Source organism: Schistocerca piceifrons, chromosome 8, assembly GCF_021461385.2.
Source record: "Schistocerca piceifrons isolate TAMUIC-IGC-003096 chromosome 8, iqSchPice1.1, whole genome shotgun sequence".
NCBI classification, from domain to species: domain Eukaryota; kingdom Metazoa; phylum Arthropoda; class Insecta; order Orthoptera; family Acrididae; genus Schistocerca; species Schistocerca piceifrons.
This window is the reverse complement of record NC_060145.1, coordinates 89378774-89397671: the sequence shown is the minus strand read 5'-3', so window position 1 is coordinate 89397671 and position 18898 is coordinate 89378774. Positions and strand designations below refer to the sequence as shown.

At 43.0% G+C, this 18898-nt stretch overlaps 1 protein-coding gene across 1 annotated transcript in view; it reads right to left on the bottom strand.

The window, feature by feature from the left end:
- Positions 1-18898, bottom strand: part of LOC124711909 (U-reduvitoxin-Pr21-like) — a 62188-nt gene that overhangs the window by 16880 nt on the left and 26410 nt on the right. The window contains exon 3 of the mRNA XM_047242162.1: positions 16870-17028. Within this exon, the coding sequence (XP_047098118.1) occupies positions 16870-17028 (159 nt within the window). The remainder of the gene's footprint in view (positions 1-16869; positions 17029-18898) is intronic.

Here is an 18898-nt window from a genome sequence, read left to right as displayed (position 1 = left end):
CAGGTGTGAATTCTCTCCAGCACAACTTTAGACATTAGTCGAATCCATGCCACATCACGTTGCGGCACTTCTGTGTGCTCACGGGGGCCCTACACGATATTAGGCAACTGTACCAGTTTCTTTGGCTCTCTAGTGTATTTCTTCCGTTACCCATGGTTTCTTCGCGGTTACCTTCTTTGTACCTATGTTTTCCTTTCCAACTTCTGTGAGTGTCCTTTTTAGAGATGTCCATTCCTACTCAAGTGTACTGCATGAACCATTCCTCATTGCCATGTCTATTGCTTTAGAGAACTTCAAACGTATCTCGTCAATTCTTAGTACTTCTGTATCCCACTTCATTGCCCATTGAGTCTTGCTGACTGGTCCCTTAAACTTCAGCCTACTCTTCATCACTACTACATTGTTATCTGATGCTATATCCGCTCCTTGGTACGCCTTACAATCCAGTATCTGATTTCGGAATCTCTGCCTGACCATGATGTAATCTGAAATCTTCGGGTATGACACGACCTTTTCCAAGTATACCTCCTCCTCTTGTGCTGCTCGAACAGAATATTCACGATAACTAGCTGTAACTTACTACAGAACTCAATTAGCCTTTCTCCTCTTTCATTGATTGTTCCAAGTTTATATTATCCTGTAATCTGTTCCTTCCCCTACAACTGCGTTCCGGTACCCCATGACTATTAGATTTTCATCTCCCTTTACATACTGTATTATCCTTTCAATATCTTGCCTGCCGATGTGGCCGTACGGTTCTAGGCGCTTCATTCCGGAACCGCGCTGCTGCTACGGTCGCAGGTTCGAATCGTGCCTCGGGCATGGATGTGTGTGATGTCCTTAGGTTAGTTAGGTTTAAGTAGTTCTAAGTTCTAGGGGAGTGATGACCTCAGATGACAAGTCTCATAGTGCTCACAGCCATTTGAGCCATTTTTTTTTCAATATCTTCATATACTTTCTCTGTCTCCTCATCTTCAGCTTGCGACATCGGGATGTATAGCTAAACTACCGTTATCGTTGTTGGTTTGCTGTCGATTCTGATAAGAACAACGCTGTCTCTGAACTGTTTACTGTAACATACTTTCTGGCCTACCTCCCTACTCATAGCGAATCCCACTTCCGTTATACCACTTTCTGCTGCTGTTGATATTACACTCTACTCATCTCACTAGAAATTCTTGTCTTCTCTCCACCAGGTTTTCTAGCTTCCATACCACATTTACACTTCTGTCATTGCATGCCCCGACTCATAGAACGTTATCGTTGGGTCGGTTATTCAGTCTTTTTCTCAATGTCACGTCCTCCTTGGCGGTCCCCTCCGGGAGACCCGAATGGTTAACTACTCTGAAATCTTTTGCCAACGGAGAGATCATCATGACAGTTTGTAAGGTGTCAGGAAAACCCAACACCTTCCCTGAAAACCCTGACATGATAGCAAATCCGGCAATATGTCACATAGCTCTGAATAAATCCTGGCATTAAATTAACCAAAGTAATATGATCAACGAGTCAGCAAATGGAATACCACAGACTAACACATGAACCATGGACCTTGCCGTTGGTGGGGAGGCTTGCGTGCCTCAGCGATACAGATAGCCGTACCGTAGGTGCAACCACAACGGAGGGGTATCTGTTGAGAGGCCAGACAAACATGTGGTTCCTGAAGAGGGGCAGCAGCCTTTTCAGTAGTTGCAAGGGCAACAGTCTGGATGATTGACTGATCTGGCCTTGTAACAATAAACAAAACGGCCTTGCTGTGCTGGTACTGCGAACGGCTGAAAGCAAGGGGAAACTACAGCCGTAATTTTTCCCGAGGACATGCAGCTTTACTGTATGATTACATGATGATGGCGTCCTCTTGGGTAAAATATTCCGGAGGTAAAATAGTCCCCCATTCGAATCTCCGGGCGGGGACTACTCAAGAGGATGTCGTTATCAGGAGAAAGAAAACTGGCGTTCTACGGATCGGAGCGTGGAATGTCAGATCCCTTAATCGGGCAGGTAGGTTCGAAAATTTAAAAAGGGAAATGGATAGGTTGAAGTAAGATATAGTGGGAATTAGTGAAGTTCGGTGGGAGGAGGAACAAGACTTCTGGTCAGGTGACTACAGGGTTATAAACACAAAATCAAATAGGGGTAATGCAGGAGTCGGTTTAATAATGAATAGGAAAATAGGAATGCGGGTAAGCTACTACAAACAGCATAGTGAACGCATTATTGTGGCCAAGATAGATACGAAGCCCACACCTACTACAGTAGTACAAGTTTATATGCCAACTAGCTCTGCAGATGACGAAGAAATTGAAGAAATGTATGATGAAATAAAAGAAATTATTCAGATAGTGAAGGGAGACGAAAATTTAATAGTCATGGGTGACTGGAATTCGAGTGTAGGAAAAGGGAGAGAAGGAAACATAGTAGGTGAATATGGATTGGGGGACAGAAATGAAAGAGGAAGCCGCCCGGTAGAATTTTGCGCAGAGCACAACATAATCATAACTAACACTTGGTTTAAGAATCATGAAAGAAGGTTGTATACATGGAAGAACCCTGGAGATACTAAAAGGTATCAGATAGATTATATAATGGTAAGACAGAGATTTAGGAACCAGGTTTTAAATTGTAAGACATTTCCAGGGGCAGATGTGGACTCTGACCACAATCTATTGGTTATGACCTGTAGATTAAAACTGAAGAAACTGCAAAAAGGTGCGAATTTAAGGAGATGGGACCTGGATAAACTGAAAGAATCAGAGATTGTACAGAGATTCAGGGAGAGCATAAGGGAGCAATTAACAGGAATGGGGGAAATAAATACAGTAGAAGAAGAATGGGTAGCTTTGAGGGATGAAGTAGTGAAGGCAGCAGAGGATCAAGTAGGTAAAAAGACGAGGGCTAGTAGAAATCCTTGGGTAACAGATGAAATACTGAATTTAATTGATGAAAGGAGAAAATATAAAAATGCATTAAGTGAAACAGGCAAAAAGGAATACAAACGTCTCAAAAATGAGATCGACAGGAAGTGCAAAATGGCTAAGCAGGGATGGCTAGAGGACAAATGTAAGGATGTAGAGGCCTATCTCACTAGGGGTAAGATAGATACCGCCTACAGGAAAATTAAAGAGACCTATGGAGATAAGAGAACAACTTGTATGAATATCAAGAGCTCAGATGGAAACCCAGTTCTAAGCAAAGAAGGGAAAGCAGAAAGGTGGAAGGAGTATATAGAGGGTCTATACAAGGGCGATGTACTTGAGGACAATATTATGGAAATGGAAGAGGATGTAGATGAAGATGAAATGGGAGATTTGATACGGCGTGAAGAGTTTGACAGAGCACTGAAAGATTTGAGTCGAAACAAGGCCCCTGGAGTAGACAATATTCCATTGGAACTACTGACGGCCGTGGGAGAGCCAGTCCTGACAAAACTCTACCATCTGGTGAGCAAGATGTATGAAACAGGCGAAATACCCTCAGACTTCAAGAAGAATATAATAATTCCAATCCCAAAGAAAGCAGGTGTTGACAGATGGGAAAATTACCGAACTATCAGCTTAATAAGCCACAGCTGGAAAATACTAACACGAATTCTTTACAGACGAATGGAAAAACTGGTAGAAGCCAACCTCGGGGAAGATCAGTTTGGATTCCGTAGAAACACTGGAACACGTGAGGCAATACTGACCTTACGACTTATCTTAGAAGAAAGATTAAGGAAAGGCAAACCTACGTTTCTAGCATTTGTAGACTTAGAGAAAGCTTTTGACAATGTTGACTGGAATACTCTCTTTCAAATTCTAAAGGTGGCAGGGGTAAAATACAGGGAGCGAAAGGCTATTTACAATTTGTACAGAAACCAGATGGCAGTTATAAGAGTCGAGGGACATGAAAGGGAAGCAGTGGTTGGGAAGGGAGTAAGACAGGGTTGTAGCCTCTCCCCGATGTTGTTCAATCTGTATATTGAGCAAGCAGTAAAGGAAACAAAAGAAAAATTCGGAGTAGGTATTAAAATTCATGGAGAAGAAATAAAAACTTTGAGGTTCGCCGATGACATTGTAATTCTGTCAGAGACAGCAAAGGACTTGGAAGAGCAGTTGAATGTAATGGACAGTGTCTTGAAAGGAGGATATAAGATGAACATCAACAAAAGCAAAACAAAGATAATGGAATGTAGTCTAATTAAGTCGGGTGATGCTGAGGGAATTAGATTAGGAAATGAGGCACTTAAAGTAGTAAAGGAGTTTTGCTATTTGGGGAGCAAAATAACTGATGATGGTCGAAGTGGAGAGGATATAAAATGTAGGCTGGCAATGGCAAGGAAAGCGTTTCTGAAGGAGAGAAATTTGTTAACATCCAGTATTGATTTAAGTGTCAGGAAGTCATTTCTGAAAGTATTCGTATGGAGTGTAGCCATGTATGGAAGTGAAACATGGACGATAAATAGTTTGGACAAGAAGAGAATAGAAGCTTTCGAAATGTGGTGCTACAGAAGAATGCTGAAGATTAGATGGGTAGATCACATAACTAATGAGGAAGTATTGAATAGGATTGGGGAGAAGAGAAGTTTGTGGCACAACTTGACCAGAAGAAGGGATCGGTTGGTAGGACATATTCTGAGGCATCAAGGGATCACCAATTTAGTATTGGAGGGCAGCGTGGAGGGTAAAAATCGTAGAGGGAGACCAAGAGATGAATACACTAAGCAGATTCAGAAGGATGTAGGTTGCAGTAGGTACTGGGAGATGAAAAAGCTTGCACAGGATAGAGTAGCATGGAGAGCTGCATCAAACCAGTCTCAGGACTGAAGACCACAACAACAACAACAACACAAGAATGTCTAAATGCATGTCATACCTCTCCACCGTGAAACAGACGCAGTTCCAAGGGGAGAAACGAGAACAGAAGCCGAGAGCAGAGCTGTGTAGGCTAGATGGCCCTACAATAAAAGCCGGACAATGGGACACCTGCATAGCCGGCCGACCGCCAAGAGGCCCATCCCCCCAGCCCATGTTAAAAGATAGAGCCCTCCAGAAGAACAGTATAGATCTTATGATAACACTAAAAGGGCGACACCAGCTGCAACTTTTAGCGTGAGACTATACACGTCTCTGTTACATAGCAAACATTAAAAACATTGCCCCACCACAAAAAGTATAACGTTTCTCATTGGATAGACAGAATTGTTGTAGGTGGAGCTTAAGGTTAACACTGAGACGCTGATTGGTCAGTTGAAACCACAGTCACATACCTTTTCCTTCAACCAACTTCGGTAAACAGTAGTAAGGATAAGTTTGAGAGAGTGGCTACCGAGACGGCGAGGTGTGTGGAGCTGCGCCGCCAGCCGTCCCTGATGCCTCCTAATCACCGACAAGGTAATGAACACACGCGATGCCACATAAGAGCGCATAAGATTTCACTCAGAACTGCAGAAGTCTCATCTGTTACATCCCCTTTTTACGTAATACTAGTGTCGATCGTCAATTAAACTTCGTGGTATTCACATTTGCTACTTGAAGTTAAAATCTGAAACGCGATGATTTTTCTGTTATATAATTATTGAGAAGCCACATCAGCCACTGTAATTTACGACAAGTTGAATAAGTAATTAAAGTTAATTGAGGAGCACTGTAGACCATTTTTGATAGTTTTCTCTTTTATGAAACTTAATTTAAACCTAGATTATGGATGTGATATGGCATAGGTCATCCTTCGATCCATTATAGAACTCGAAAGCCCATTCGGGGAATATTCGTTCACATTTTTGTTGAACGCAGTTGGTTTTTATCATCCTGTATTAAAATATTTCCTTTTATCAATAGTACAATTTATAAACAATGTTTTGTGAGTAGAATAAAAATTAGAATTCGAGTAGAATAAAAATTTTCGAAGTTATTTTACCAGCTAACTAAGAATAGGAAAGCCTTGAACCCCTTCCACTAAATTTAGTTAGTATTAAGATTCTTTTACAGGGAGTGCAGTGGAGCTGACGCTGAGATCATTAAGTATTTGGTTATATCATCGCTAGTCTCAATGAACTCTTCTGAACTCTACATGTCATGTGTGGTCTGGCGTCTCCTTACCAGCAATAGGTCCCAGGTTCAAACTAGTCAATTCCCTAAAAAAACACGCTCAGAGCGTCGGTGCGCGAAAGTGGTTGGGAGACACGACTTAGAACAAACAGACACCACGCAGAATGTTAGAAGTTTTTTAGTTACAGGCCACATGTCCTGTGGATATGCGTTGTGTGTCTGTAACATGTTGGTTTCCCTTGCCTTCCACATCCTTATGCCATTGGCCATTGCTGATTCTGCCACCTTTAAGAGTAGTTTCCCACCGCAAGGACAAGGGAGTGCCTTGAACCTCTGTCCACTCTTCCACCCTCTCTAAAAAGAATGAAGGTGACTTCTTATGCCGGATGTCTTCGGCCGCCAAGCTGATTATTAGTCAAAATTTAAGTGGTGGTGGGTTTCGAACCTGAGACTGAGGACGTTTTGATTACTAACCAAAGAGATACCCCTAGTCCATTTCAGAGCCCACGTTTACGGGGCACCTTTGCCTTGTTTCAGTCTCCGCTATCACCTCTCAAAATGTGGAATACTTTTCTAACACGCTCTACACCACATTGTGACCTCCCTCCATAACCAAGGTCGCTAACCCACGCCTGTGCAGTGGCGCTCACTCGCAGGTAAGCTGGTTCGAATCCTGGTGTGGGAAGAAATTTTCGCTGTCAGTATTTGCCAGGCAGTATAGTAGTATAAAGTCTCTGACCACCAGTCCTTGCGCCAAAGTGCTGGATTAAATTCCAAACTTCTCCACAGTGTTTCACGAAGAGAGGGCACGTCGGATGGGGACGTTAAGCTAGGGAGGGCCCCTTGGTGCTCTCCAAGAGTAGCTGGCTATGTGGCGGCACCGGGCATGACCCTCCCCCTTCACTTCATCCATGACAACACAAACATAACACTACACGCACGAGCACTTATGCAAATCATCCACAAGACACCGTAACACATTTGATACTTCTTAACAGGTCGGAAGAAGGGAATGGCAAACCAGCTCCTCTAGGCCTGAGCAGCTGTGCAGGATTCCTGCATCTGTTCTCCTGCACTCATTGTCCGAGTATGGGACTATTTATTATTATAATCCACAACATTCAACAAGCAAGGACAAGCAAGAACAGGAAGCAAAAAGTCTCTTTATATGCTTCAAGTGATTGAAAGGAGTTTGCCACTTCATCTAACTGGGGTGAAATTACGTTAGGTGTGTCACAGGGTTCGATCATGGGTCCTCTCCCGTTCTTGATATATGTGAATGACCTCCCTTCTTATGTGAAACAAGAAGCTGAACTAACACTGTTTGCTGATGATACAAGCATAATTATTAATCCAGTAAAAGAAAGTCCGATAGAAAATGATACAAATAAGGTCTTTGGAAAAGTTATTAATTGGTTTTCTGCGAATGGGCTTCCGCTGAACTTTGAAAAAACACAGTACATCCAATTTTCTGCTGCAAAAAGTATAATTCCTTCAGTAAATATAACACACCAAAAGAAGTGAGTAGCCAGGGTAGAGCATACTAAGTCTTTGGGTGTACGTGTAGATGAGAATCTTAATTGGAAAATTCATATTTTGGATCTCCTAAAGCGACTGGGTTCAGCAACTTTTGCAATCAGAATAATTGCCAATTTTGAGGATGTAGAAAATAGTAAGCTAACATACTTTGCATACTTTCACTCTCTGATGTCATACAGAATAATATTCTCGGGCAACTCATCACTTAGGCAAAAGGTATTCACGGCTCAAAAGAAAGTAGTTAGAATAATGTGTGGGATTCATAGCCGCACATCTTGTAGGCATCTGCTTAAAAAGTTAGGAATTCTTACAACTGCTTCACAGTACATTTACTCAGTAATGAAATTTTTTCTCAACAACATGGACCAGTTTAAAATCAACAGTGACATTCAGGATTACAATACCAGAAAAAAGAAAGACCTACACTATCTTTTACTTAACCTATCCTTGTCAGAGAAAGGGGTAAAATATGCTGCTATAAAACATTTTGATAAATTACCAAATAAAATAAAATTTCTGACAGACAGCAGTAATAGTTTCAAAAACAAACTGAAATCATACCTCCTTGACAACTCCTTCTATACCATACATGAATTCTTAAATATGAGTAAATAAATCTGGGGATATAATATATGCATTTTGTGCCGTTTAAGGGAATGGGATAGATAATAGAAATATTTAGGTATAAGACTATAATGTAAATAAAACCCTTGTTTCCTGTGAGCATTTCTTGTGCATTTGACACGTTTCACATCATAACGGTCTTTCCGTGCTATTGATCAATGGAACACGTAACTAACTAACTAGCTTTGCATAGTAAATTACCCTGCGCAATAAAATTAAAAGATCACTGTTTCGAAACCCGTAATTGTCTCCCATTCTGACGCATAACTTCAAAATTTGGCTCAAAGGTGCCTACAAACTTCCTCTGTAAAGATGTAAAAGCGTGGCGCCTTGTGACGTCATCAGCTGGCTCGATGACGCTTCAAGCAGTAAGGTATCGACACGAGCTGAGTAAAGGCCAGGGTGCAGCAGTTCTCGTGACGTGTAAAGTTGGTTAACGACGTCACAGTGAGACCAAATGCCGCTACAAATCTACACAACGACACCGTTAATGTGTCTCACTATAGGAAGGTAATCACGGCCCCTTGTATCGACATTTCACCTCTTTTTTTTATGCCTGCCTGATGGACGTCAGGACCGTAAGGCCCAGCGGTGAATTCACGCGATTTTCTCGTGTGTGGTCCAGGTAAAGATTTCAGACACACCGCTGCTCAGAAATGAAACGAAAAGGCCTCAGCTAGTGACATAAAGGTCCTCAATGAAGCTGTCTCTTTCCTGGAACGTCGATTCTCGCACATTTCACTGTCGAAATCTGCATTTCGCAGTGCAACGAAGCAAAAGGTTGACTTTCTTGGCAACTTTTGGCACTGTTGAAACCTCTTGGGCTATTCAACCCTTCTCGGTGGACATCACGGGGCTACAGTCCCACTGAAAGTGATCTAACCCGTTTGGAGTGTATACGACCGCAATTTTGCTCTGTTTTACGGAGTTTAACCACTAGGGACCATTCAAATCCATTCGATGACATTTGAACGTGATCTGAAGCAGCAAAGAGTCCTTACGCTGTTTCAGTGCTCCTGTTTCACGCCGTCCTGTCGCGTGGTGAACGGCCGATGTGATACTAACACACGCACGAATAAAAGGCAAAGGGTTCGTCTGAGATACCTTGCTGCGTTAAATCCTGTGTGGCAACAGCCAACATTTATTGAGATTTTTAAAAATGTGCCTTTACAGAGAAAACCTACAGAATACTTGTAGGCGCCTTCAGGTAGGCAAGTGGTCTCAGAGGTTTTCAAATGGTTGCCTACCTGCAGGCACGTAGGGATACTTTTCCGGTTTTCTCTGTAAGGGTATATTTTTATAATTCTCAATAAATGTGGATGCGTGCCAACGAGGGATTTGACAAACTAGGGTGCCTTAGGGAGACCCACTGCGATTTTTCTTTTGTGTGAGTCAAAGTTGCACTCCTGCATGATCTCTCCTACAGCAAGGCGTGGAACAAGGGCTTTGAAAAAGCAGGAGAACCTTTTCCTGCTTTGGATCGTGTTCACAATTTGTTGAATGGTTCTGAACTTCCTGTAGTGGTTCCAACCTGTACTCCAGAGGAAAAATTGGGATCACGCTGGACTCCAAAGGGCTGCAATCACATGCAGTGGGGATGCTTCCCCGCAGTGTCCACAGAGAAGGGTATCACTAGTGTCAAAAGCTGTCAAGAACGTCTTCCCATTGCTCAATGCGTTGCTAATTGTCGTTTTCCGACTGCGAAATGTGTGGGAATCAGTATCCCAAGCAAAGAAGTCGTTTTACTGACGCCCTTTATGCCCCCCCCCCCCCCCCGTGAGGCCCTTTTGTTTCTTTTCTGAGCGGCGACGCTTCTGGAATGTTTTCCTCAGCCACCCATAAGAAAACAGCGTGATTCCAACGCTGGGTACAGCAGTTCTGATCTCCATCGCAGAGACATCAAAATAAGGGGTTAAATCTCGGTAAGAAGAGCTGTGACGAGCTTCTCATCGTTTAACACGTCCGCGGTGGCGTTGAAAGAGTTTGTGGTGTAATTTGGTGCCACTGTGACATCATTAACCCACTCTGCACGTCACATAAACTTCTGAGATCTAGTCTTTTTTTAGAACGTGTTCACACCTCGTCTTTTGTAGCATCGTCGAGTCCGAGGGTGCATCACATGTCGTCACGCTTTTGCATCATTACACTGGAAGGTTTTAGGCACCTTTGATCCAAAATTTCAAAATTATACGTCAGAATGGGAGACAATTATAGGGTACCGAAAAGTGATCCTTTAATTCTGCTGCGCTGTATACTTACTCGTAATATAGGTTACGTGAAAGCCTTCTGTTTTTTTTTCAATTACAGAAATACTTTGATTAATATAATACCTGGATGGCTGGAGATTAGATTAGATTAGATTGGATTAGTACTTGTTCCATAGATCATAAGTACGACACTTCGTAATGATGTGGAACGTGTCAGGTTAATAAAAGTGTCTATACAAAATATTACATTACACAAAATATTACATGACACTTAGTATTTACAATTTTCTTTTTTTTGTGGGGATTGGGGAAATTACCCACTTACTATATCCAAAAATTCATCTAATGAGTAGAAGGAGTTGCCATTAAGAAATTCTTTTAATTTCCTTTTAAATGTTATATGGCTATCTGTCAGACTTTTGATGCTATTAGGTAAGTGACCATAGACTTTTGTGGCAGCATAATTTACCCTCTTCTGAGCCAAAGTTAGATTTAACTTTGAGTAGTGAAGATCATCCTTTCTCCTAATGTTGTAGCCATGTACACTGCTATTACTTTTTGTAGTGTTGGCAGTTAGCCAACACTACGCACACTAATTGAGAGAGGAGGCCGAAATGCACGCGTTAAACTCACGCAGGCTGGCGTGAGGTCTGAAACATGATACGGAATGAATGCTATAAAGAAAAGTATGTAGCTGCTGGAATACTTAACTTTAATCCATCATTTGTATACATCGTTCTTGACGGTACTTATAAAGAATATAACTGTTAATGGCACCTTGCTAGGTCGTAGCCATTGACTTAGCTGAAGGCTATTCTAACTATCTTCTCTGCAAATAAGCGAGGCTTCGTCAGTGTTCCATCGCTAGCTAAGTCGTCCGTACAACTGGGGCGAGTGCTAGTACGTATCTCGAGACCTGCCGTGTGGTGGCGCTCGGTCTGCGATCACTGACAGTGGCGACACGCGGGTCTGACATGTACTAATGGACCGCGGTCGATTTAAAGCTACCACCTAGCAAGTGTGGTGTCTGGCGGTGACACCACACTTTTGAATTCGTTCGGATTGTTAATAACAAATTTCATAAGTGAATATATATATTGTGAGGCTACAGTGAAGATCTGTAGCTCTTTAAATAAGTGTCTGCAGGATAATCTTGGATGAGCTCGAGCAATTATTCTGATTACACGCTTTTGTGCAATGAACACTCTTTTACTCAATGATGAGTTAACACAAAATACGATGCCATACGAAAGCAGAGAATGAAAACAGGCATGGTAAGCTAATTTACTGAGATGTATATCGCCAAACTTTGCAATGACCCTAATAACATAAGCAGCTGAACTCAAACGTTTCAGCAGATCTTCAGTGTGTTTTTTCTAATTCAACTCCTCATCAATGCATACACCTAGAAATTTTGAATATTCTATCGTAGCTACCAGTTTCTGATCGAAGTCTATATTTATTAATGGTGTCATTCTATTTAATGTGTGGAACTGTATGTACTGTGTTTTGTGGGTTAATGTATGGTCCTAATTATTAATGTTGGCTCACTCTCGACCTTGGGCGTGGTTCACACACCGCTATCATTCACTGAAACACCAGCAACGCCAGCTGCAATTAAAAAAAATATTCATCTTACGGTAAGACCGCCATGTATGGCAGAACTGCGAATTTATATACATAAAATCATTATAAGAGAGTGAATGGTATAAATCCCAGATGATTAATGCAGTAGGCCAAACAAAAACATAAAAGTTCTAAATGACCTCAGTTCTATTTAAACAATCAGAAAACATGGTCTAAATGGTGTCGTGTTACGCTCTGAAGTGTGGCAAATAAAACCTAAACTGCAGTTCAGTTTTACCAAAATGTGCAAACAGTATAAGAAGTTTGCCCAAACTGACTAGATCGTGACGGACATACACAAAATTTATATCCTGGCTGGCACTATTTAAAGTTCAGATCTGTACCACCCTCCAAACCGATGTCTGCAGCTCGTGGTCTAGTGCCTAGCATCGCTGCCTCTGGATCACAGGGCCCCGGGTTCTATTCGTGGCCGGGTTGGGAATTTTCTCTGCCCGGGGGCTGGGTGTTTGTGTTGTCCTCATCATTTCCTCCTTGTCATCATCATTCGGAACAGTTTTTAGAGTGGACTGTGTAAAAATTGGAATGCGAAAAAATTGGGACTTTGTACGGGCGCTGATGACTGCATAGTTGATCCCCCACTAACCAAACATCCAAACCGACTACTGCAGCGAAAACTAAGTTCGAAGCTCCCTTCGTAAATGTTAGTCTTAACAGTCCCCGAACTCGCCGAAATTACTCTGAGTCCGACTGTAAGTTACAGTATTTCACGTGAGTGTCTGACTCGATGCAAAGAACCACTTGAACATTGCAGCTCCCGACTAACAAATGTTCCTCTCGAGCTAGCAGTCACAGGCATGTGACCCAGTGCGTTCAGCTTCCACAGTCTTTTGCCATGTATGCTTCCTTTTTCGCCCCCCTCTTCCACTTAAACTACCAATTTAATAAAATGGACCGCCATTCAAGTTTAATCATATTTAGAGCATAGTTACAGATTCTGAGAGAAGCGCCTCTCTTGTCTGGTTCTTCTGAGACCTTGCGACATCGTATGTTAAACAATATATGAATAACTAATTAAATTATGTAACGTGTAAGTGATGGTTAAATACTTACGAATATGATCTATTAAGACACATATATTTACTTGAATATTTTTCGGCACACTTGATGGTAGTGAGTTTATGTTTTAAACCTCAGGAGTGAAATTCCAATGATTTGCGTTTTATTACATGAATAATGACTAAATCTAACATAATTTTCAGCTAACATATTTTATACTGTTTGCTTAGATATCTCAACAAACTAAGCAGGTATCAGTTTTAAAATATTTGCCAGGAATATAACTCCTGTAATAAACACACCACACTGATAGGTTTGCAGCAATGAATTCCTCTCAGTGCCGCGATCAATTTGGTACTCCTGGTTATTGTGTATGACCTTTCGGAAGCGTAGCTCTGAATTTCTTGAATGTAATAGTTGGCCATATTTTGTTGCCTTCCTCCAGTACGACCTAATAAGCCGTGGTCATGGAATAAGAATGGTTCTGAAATATTTCCACATTCCCAGACTCAGACTTATTTTCTCCTATCTGCGGCATGCATCTGACTACCAGGGTGTCCACGTGCTCTCCTTTTGACAGGTCTGTATTTACCTTCTTCTTCAGTGTCCTGCTCTACTCTGATGTGTCCAAAGCGTGCGGTTGCGGCTGCCAATTACACATAGAGAAATGCGTGTAAGCTTGCGAATGTGGTACTAGAATCAGCAGCTTAAGTATAGAGGATTCATTTCTACTAAAAGGAATCACAGAAAGTAATACAACACAGGACAGTGTCACTGGTATAGGGAAAATAGATTGGCGCATGTCAATAAAACATCGAAAACTCTCAGGGACAGTAACCCAAATAAGGCTATGCAGAAAACTCGATTAACCAATACTCTTGTAGGAATCTAGCAACATACACAATCTTCTCACGAAAAAGGTGCTTCCGAAAATTTCGGTACTGAGCCGAAACAATTGCAGCTAGGTGGCTCTAGTTGTGATTTCAAATGCTTGTCTGCCAGGCGGCATCACCGTGTGTTCATCGGTGTAATGTTTGTTCCTAATTCCTTAACACTGTATCGTACCATGTCTGCGAATTTCGAACTGGCTGACTTGAAGGAACAAATGATGTGCATTAAGTTTCCTTTTAAGTCCCGCAGAGCTGAGCTGATACCCAGCGTGTGCTAAGAGAGGTTTTTGGTGATCAAGATTTCAGCTAAGCTAGTACATTTGAGTGGTTTAAGCGATTTGAAGATGGTCGGGAGCCTGTGGAGTATGACAACATCTAGGGTGAACCGTCATCATGTACAACTCGGCAAACAATCGTGAAAGTGCTTAAAGTGACTGACACAAAGGGACGAGTGCAGACAATCCGTAAGTAACATTTGTGAAATTGTTGGAATTGTAAACAGTACATGTCAACACATTCTGTCTAATGAATCAAACTGAAGAACTGCAATGACGTCTGTTTCTCCTCTTTTCAACGCTGAAGAATGAGACTCTTGGTTTTAGGTGTGAACTGCGAGCAAGTATTCGAGGTGGTCGAAATTTCAGGCACAGGGTCATAGCTGCCGATCAAACACAGACGTGTGGTTATGGCAATGAAGCAAATACACCATCCTCTCCATGGCCTAAAAATGCGTACCACATTCCTAGCAAAACGAAGTGGATGTTACGATTCTTTTTACATGCATGCACTTGGCATTAAGGAATTTCTTCCCTGTGGTCAGTCAGTCAGTCACAGCGAAGTTCTTCTGAAATGTTTTGAGGAGGCTTTTTGAAGCAAACGGCTTGTGAGATGGGAGAACAAAGACTGTTTGCTCATTGTGAGGGAATGAGCGAAAAAAGCCATGACAACTTTCTCATACCAACCCCTACCCGCCTGTTCTAGCCACTTTCGATTTCTGGTCTTCCTGGAAATGAAACTCAAGTTGAAAGTTGACTCCGTACAAGAGATTCAAGTGAAATCGTAACTAAATCTGAATACGATTCAACCAGACGATTTGTAACACTGCTTCCAAGAATGGGTAAATACACCACTGACAATTAAAATTGCTACACCACGAAGATGACGTACTACAGACGTGAAATTTAACCGACAGGAAGAAGATGCTGTCATATGCCAATGATTAGCTTTTCAGAGCATTCACACAAGGTTGGCGCCGGTGGCGACACCTACAACGTGCCGACATGAGGTAAGTTTCCAACCGATTCCTCATACACAAACGGCAGTTGACCGGCGTTGCCTGGTGAAACGTTGTTGTGATGCCTCGTGTAAGGAGGAGAAATGCGTACCATCAGGTTTCCGGCTTTGATAAAGGTCGGATTGTAACCTATCGCGATTGCGGTTGATCGTATCGCGACATTGCTGTTCGCGTTGGTCGAGGTAAAATAACTGTTAGCAGAATATGGAATCGGTGGGTTCAGGAGGGTAATACGGAACGCCGTGCTGGATCTCAACGACGTCGTATCACTAGCAGTCGAGATGACAGGCATCTTATCCGCATGGCTGTGGCGGATCGTGCAGCCACGTCTCGATCCCTGAGTCAACAGCTGGGGACGTATGCAAGACAACAACCATCTGAACGAACAGTTCGACGACGTTCGCAGCAGCATGGACTATCAGCTCGGAGACCATGGCTGTGGTTACTCTTGACGCTGCATCACAGACAGGAGCGCTTGCGATGAGTACTCAACGACGAACCTGGGTGCACGAATGGCAAAACGTCATTTTTTCGGATGAATCCAGGTTCTGTTTACAGTATCATGATGGTCGCATCCATGTTTGGCGACATCGCGGTGAACGCACATTGGAAGCGTGTATTCATCATAGCCATACTGGCGCATCACCCAGCGTGATGGCCGAGCGGTTAAAGGCGCTACAGTCTGGAACCGCACGACCGCTACGGTCGCAGGTTCGAATCCTGCCTCGGGCGTGGATGTGTGTGATGCCCTTAGGTTAGTTAGGTTTAAGTAGTTCTAAGTTCTAGGGGACTTATGACCACAGCAGTTGAGTCCCATAGTGCTCAGAGCCATTGGAACCATTTTGAACCCAGCGTGATGGTTTGGGGTGCCACTGGTTACACGTCTCGGTCACCTCTTGTTCGCACTGACGGCACTTTGAACAGTGTACGTTACATTTCAGATGTGTTACGACCCGTGGCTTTACCCTTCATTCGATCCCTGCGAAACCCTACATTTCAGCAGGATAATGCACGACCGCATGTTGCAGGTCCTGTACGGGCCTTTCTGGAAACAGAAAATGTTCTACTGCTGCCCTGGCCAGCACGTTCTCTAGTTCTCTCACCAACTGAAAACGTCTGGTCAATGGTGGGCGAGCAACTGGTTCGTCACAATACGCCAGTCACTACTCTTGATGAACTGTGTATCGTGTTGAAGCTGCATGGGCAGTTGTACCTGTACACGCCATCCAAGCTCTGTTTGACTCAATGTCTAGACGTATCAGGGCCATTATTGCGACCAGAGGTGGTTGTTCTGGGTACTGATTTCTCAGGATCTATGCACCCACATTGCGTGAAAATGTAATCACTTGTCAGATCTAGTATGATATATTTGTCCAATGAATACCCGTTTATCATATGCATTTCTTCTTGGTGTAGCAATTTTAAAGGCCAGTAGTGTAGCTGAAAGCGTTGCATACAACTCCTAAGAGACTGCTTTGAAGGGAACTGAACTAAAAATAATTTGAAAATGAGCAGTGGGCCTCTTCACGTTCATGGTGGTGGAAAAAATATTCTACATCCCCCTTGGTAACGTTTCGCAGAGTGTAGAGGTAAGACCTGCGGCAACCTCGTTAGCTGTCGAGACGCCCCTGTGAGACACTCACCTCTCTTGGAGCGCGAGAGGCAGGCCTTGAGCGTGCAGACGGCCGCTGTGCCGTCCCTGTTGCAGGAGCACGTGTTGCATTCCTTCTTGAACGTCGTGTTGGGCGTGCAGTGTCCCTCAGACCGTCTCACTCTGGTTGCCTCCTCGCCAGGTGTCGGAGCTAGATGAAGAAAACTTTCTGTTAGCTACAGGTCGACATATACAATATAATTACAGCCGAGAGCTGTTGATGAGACGTGAGCTGCAACATAGGACAGAAAAAAATGAACAAAATAAAGCTTACATCCATTTTTGATATGGTTATGGGGTATTTTTTACATTATCGGTACTTATTTACTAGTTATTTTATCTTCACGATTAGTCTGTTACATGGAATGCTAATATAGTCCAAAAAACTCACATTTTCCTGCAGAAAAAAATACAATCACTATTCCTATCTGGTGCTTACAATACTACAAAGATATAACATTCTGATTTTTCAACAATACTAGAAAAGAGAACTAGTACTACAACCAAAAAACAGGAAAATCGAAAAAAATCTACTTTCTAACACTACAAAACTATATCACCTTTACAAATTACGCAGCTTCTAGTATCAATGCTGGGAATTTCCGATTCTATAAGGGAAACTGATACCAATTTTTGCCCACTTCACAGGGAACATTCTGATATATCCATACTTCATCATGATGCCGCTGATGCCAGTGGCACTGAGGCGCTACTCCTATCTTCATATCAGTCACCTCCACATCACGCACGCCTTCCAGTAACATCGCTGCCGAAATGATTACATCACAGTGATCGAAAGACATATTTTATTACAAGAACGTAAAGGTACGGAAGTCCATAACAGCCCTGTCAGAGATGAAATGCAGTTTTACAGTAAATCTCTATCCTGTTGTAGACACTCTCGAAGAGTGTCTCGCTTCGGTCTGATGCTGGAGCTGTCGTGGTCGGCTGGTGAACCACTCGAAGACTCAGACTGAAACCTCACTCCGCTCCCGAACTCCAGGCCTTCATTCGCGAGCCGCTTTTCAGAAATGACTGCCAAATGAATCACGAGGGTCGAGCCTTACATGATAGCCTGTACTTGCGAGTGATGTGTAACGTAATCCCTTGACGTTGGTAACCTCTGCGAAGAGTCGCCCGATTCCTGTAGTCAGGGCTTCGCCTTGTGAATATGCAGTACCGATACTACCTGCTGCTAACGGGTAGACTATGCTTAAAGGGGCTGCGAGGTGGGTCACGGCAATTTGTTTCCGCCACTGGATCAGCCCACAACCTACCACAGGGAACAGCCATTATCGAATGGATTCGTTGGGTGTAGGACAACAGGTAAGCAGCATTTCCACAGTGACAATCTATTACACCATTCACTGTAACTTCTTTAAATACCCGTTTCCGTAAAAGCTTGCACATTCCTGAAAACCGTTTCATCCGGTTGTTGCCGACCTCAATTGCATTCTCTCCATGTGTAAAGAATGCTATCTTGTCTGGATGAAACCGCTCTGCCCTGTGAAGTCCTCGTTGACGTTTCTGGACACTGTAGCTGCAGATCTTCCTAGATTCGTCAGGTCGACCCATTCCACAGTGCTCTTTTGCGATGCAGTATCCTTAATGCCTGCCAACCATTACCCCACTGCACCTCTATAGTGTGCACAATCCTGCAACGTGTGCTCTGGAGTGCCCACACTACCGCAGGTGCAACTATCATTCATCTATGTTTTGAACAGATGTGTAGCATATCTACATCTACATCTACATCCATACTCCGCAAGCCACCCGACGGTGTGTGGCGGAGGGTACCATGAGTACCTCTATCGGTTCTCCCTTCTATTACAATCTCGTATTGTTCGTGGAAAGAAGGATTGTCGGTATGCTTCTGTGTGGGCTCTAATCTCTCTGATTTTATCCTCATGGTCTCTTCGCGAGATATACGTAGGAGGGAGCAATATACTGCTTGACTCCTCGGTGAAGGTATGTTCTCGAAACTTTAACAAAAGCCCGAACCGAGCTACTGAGCGTCTCTC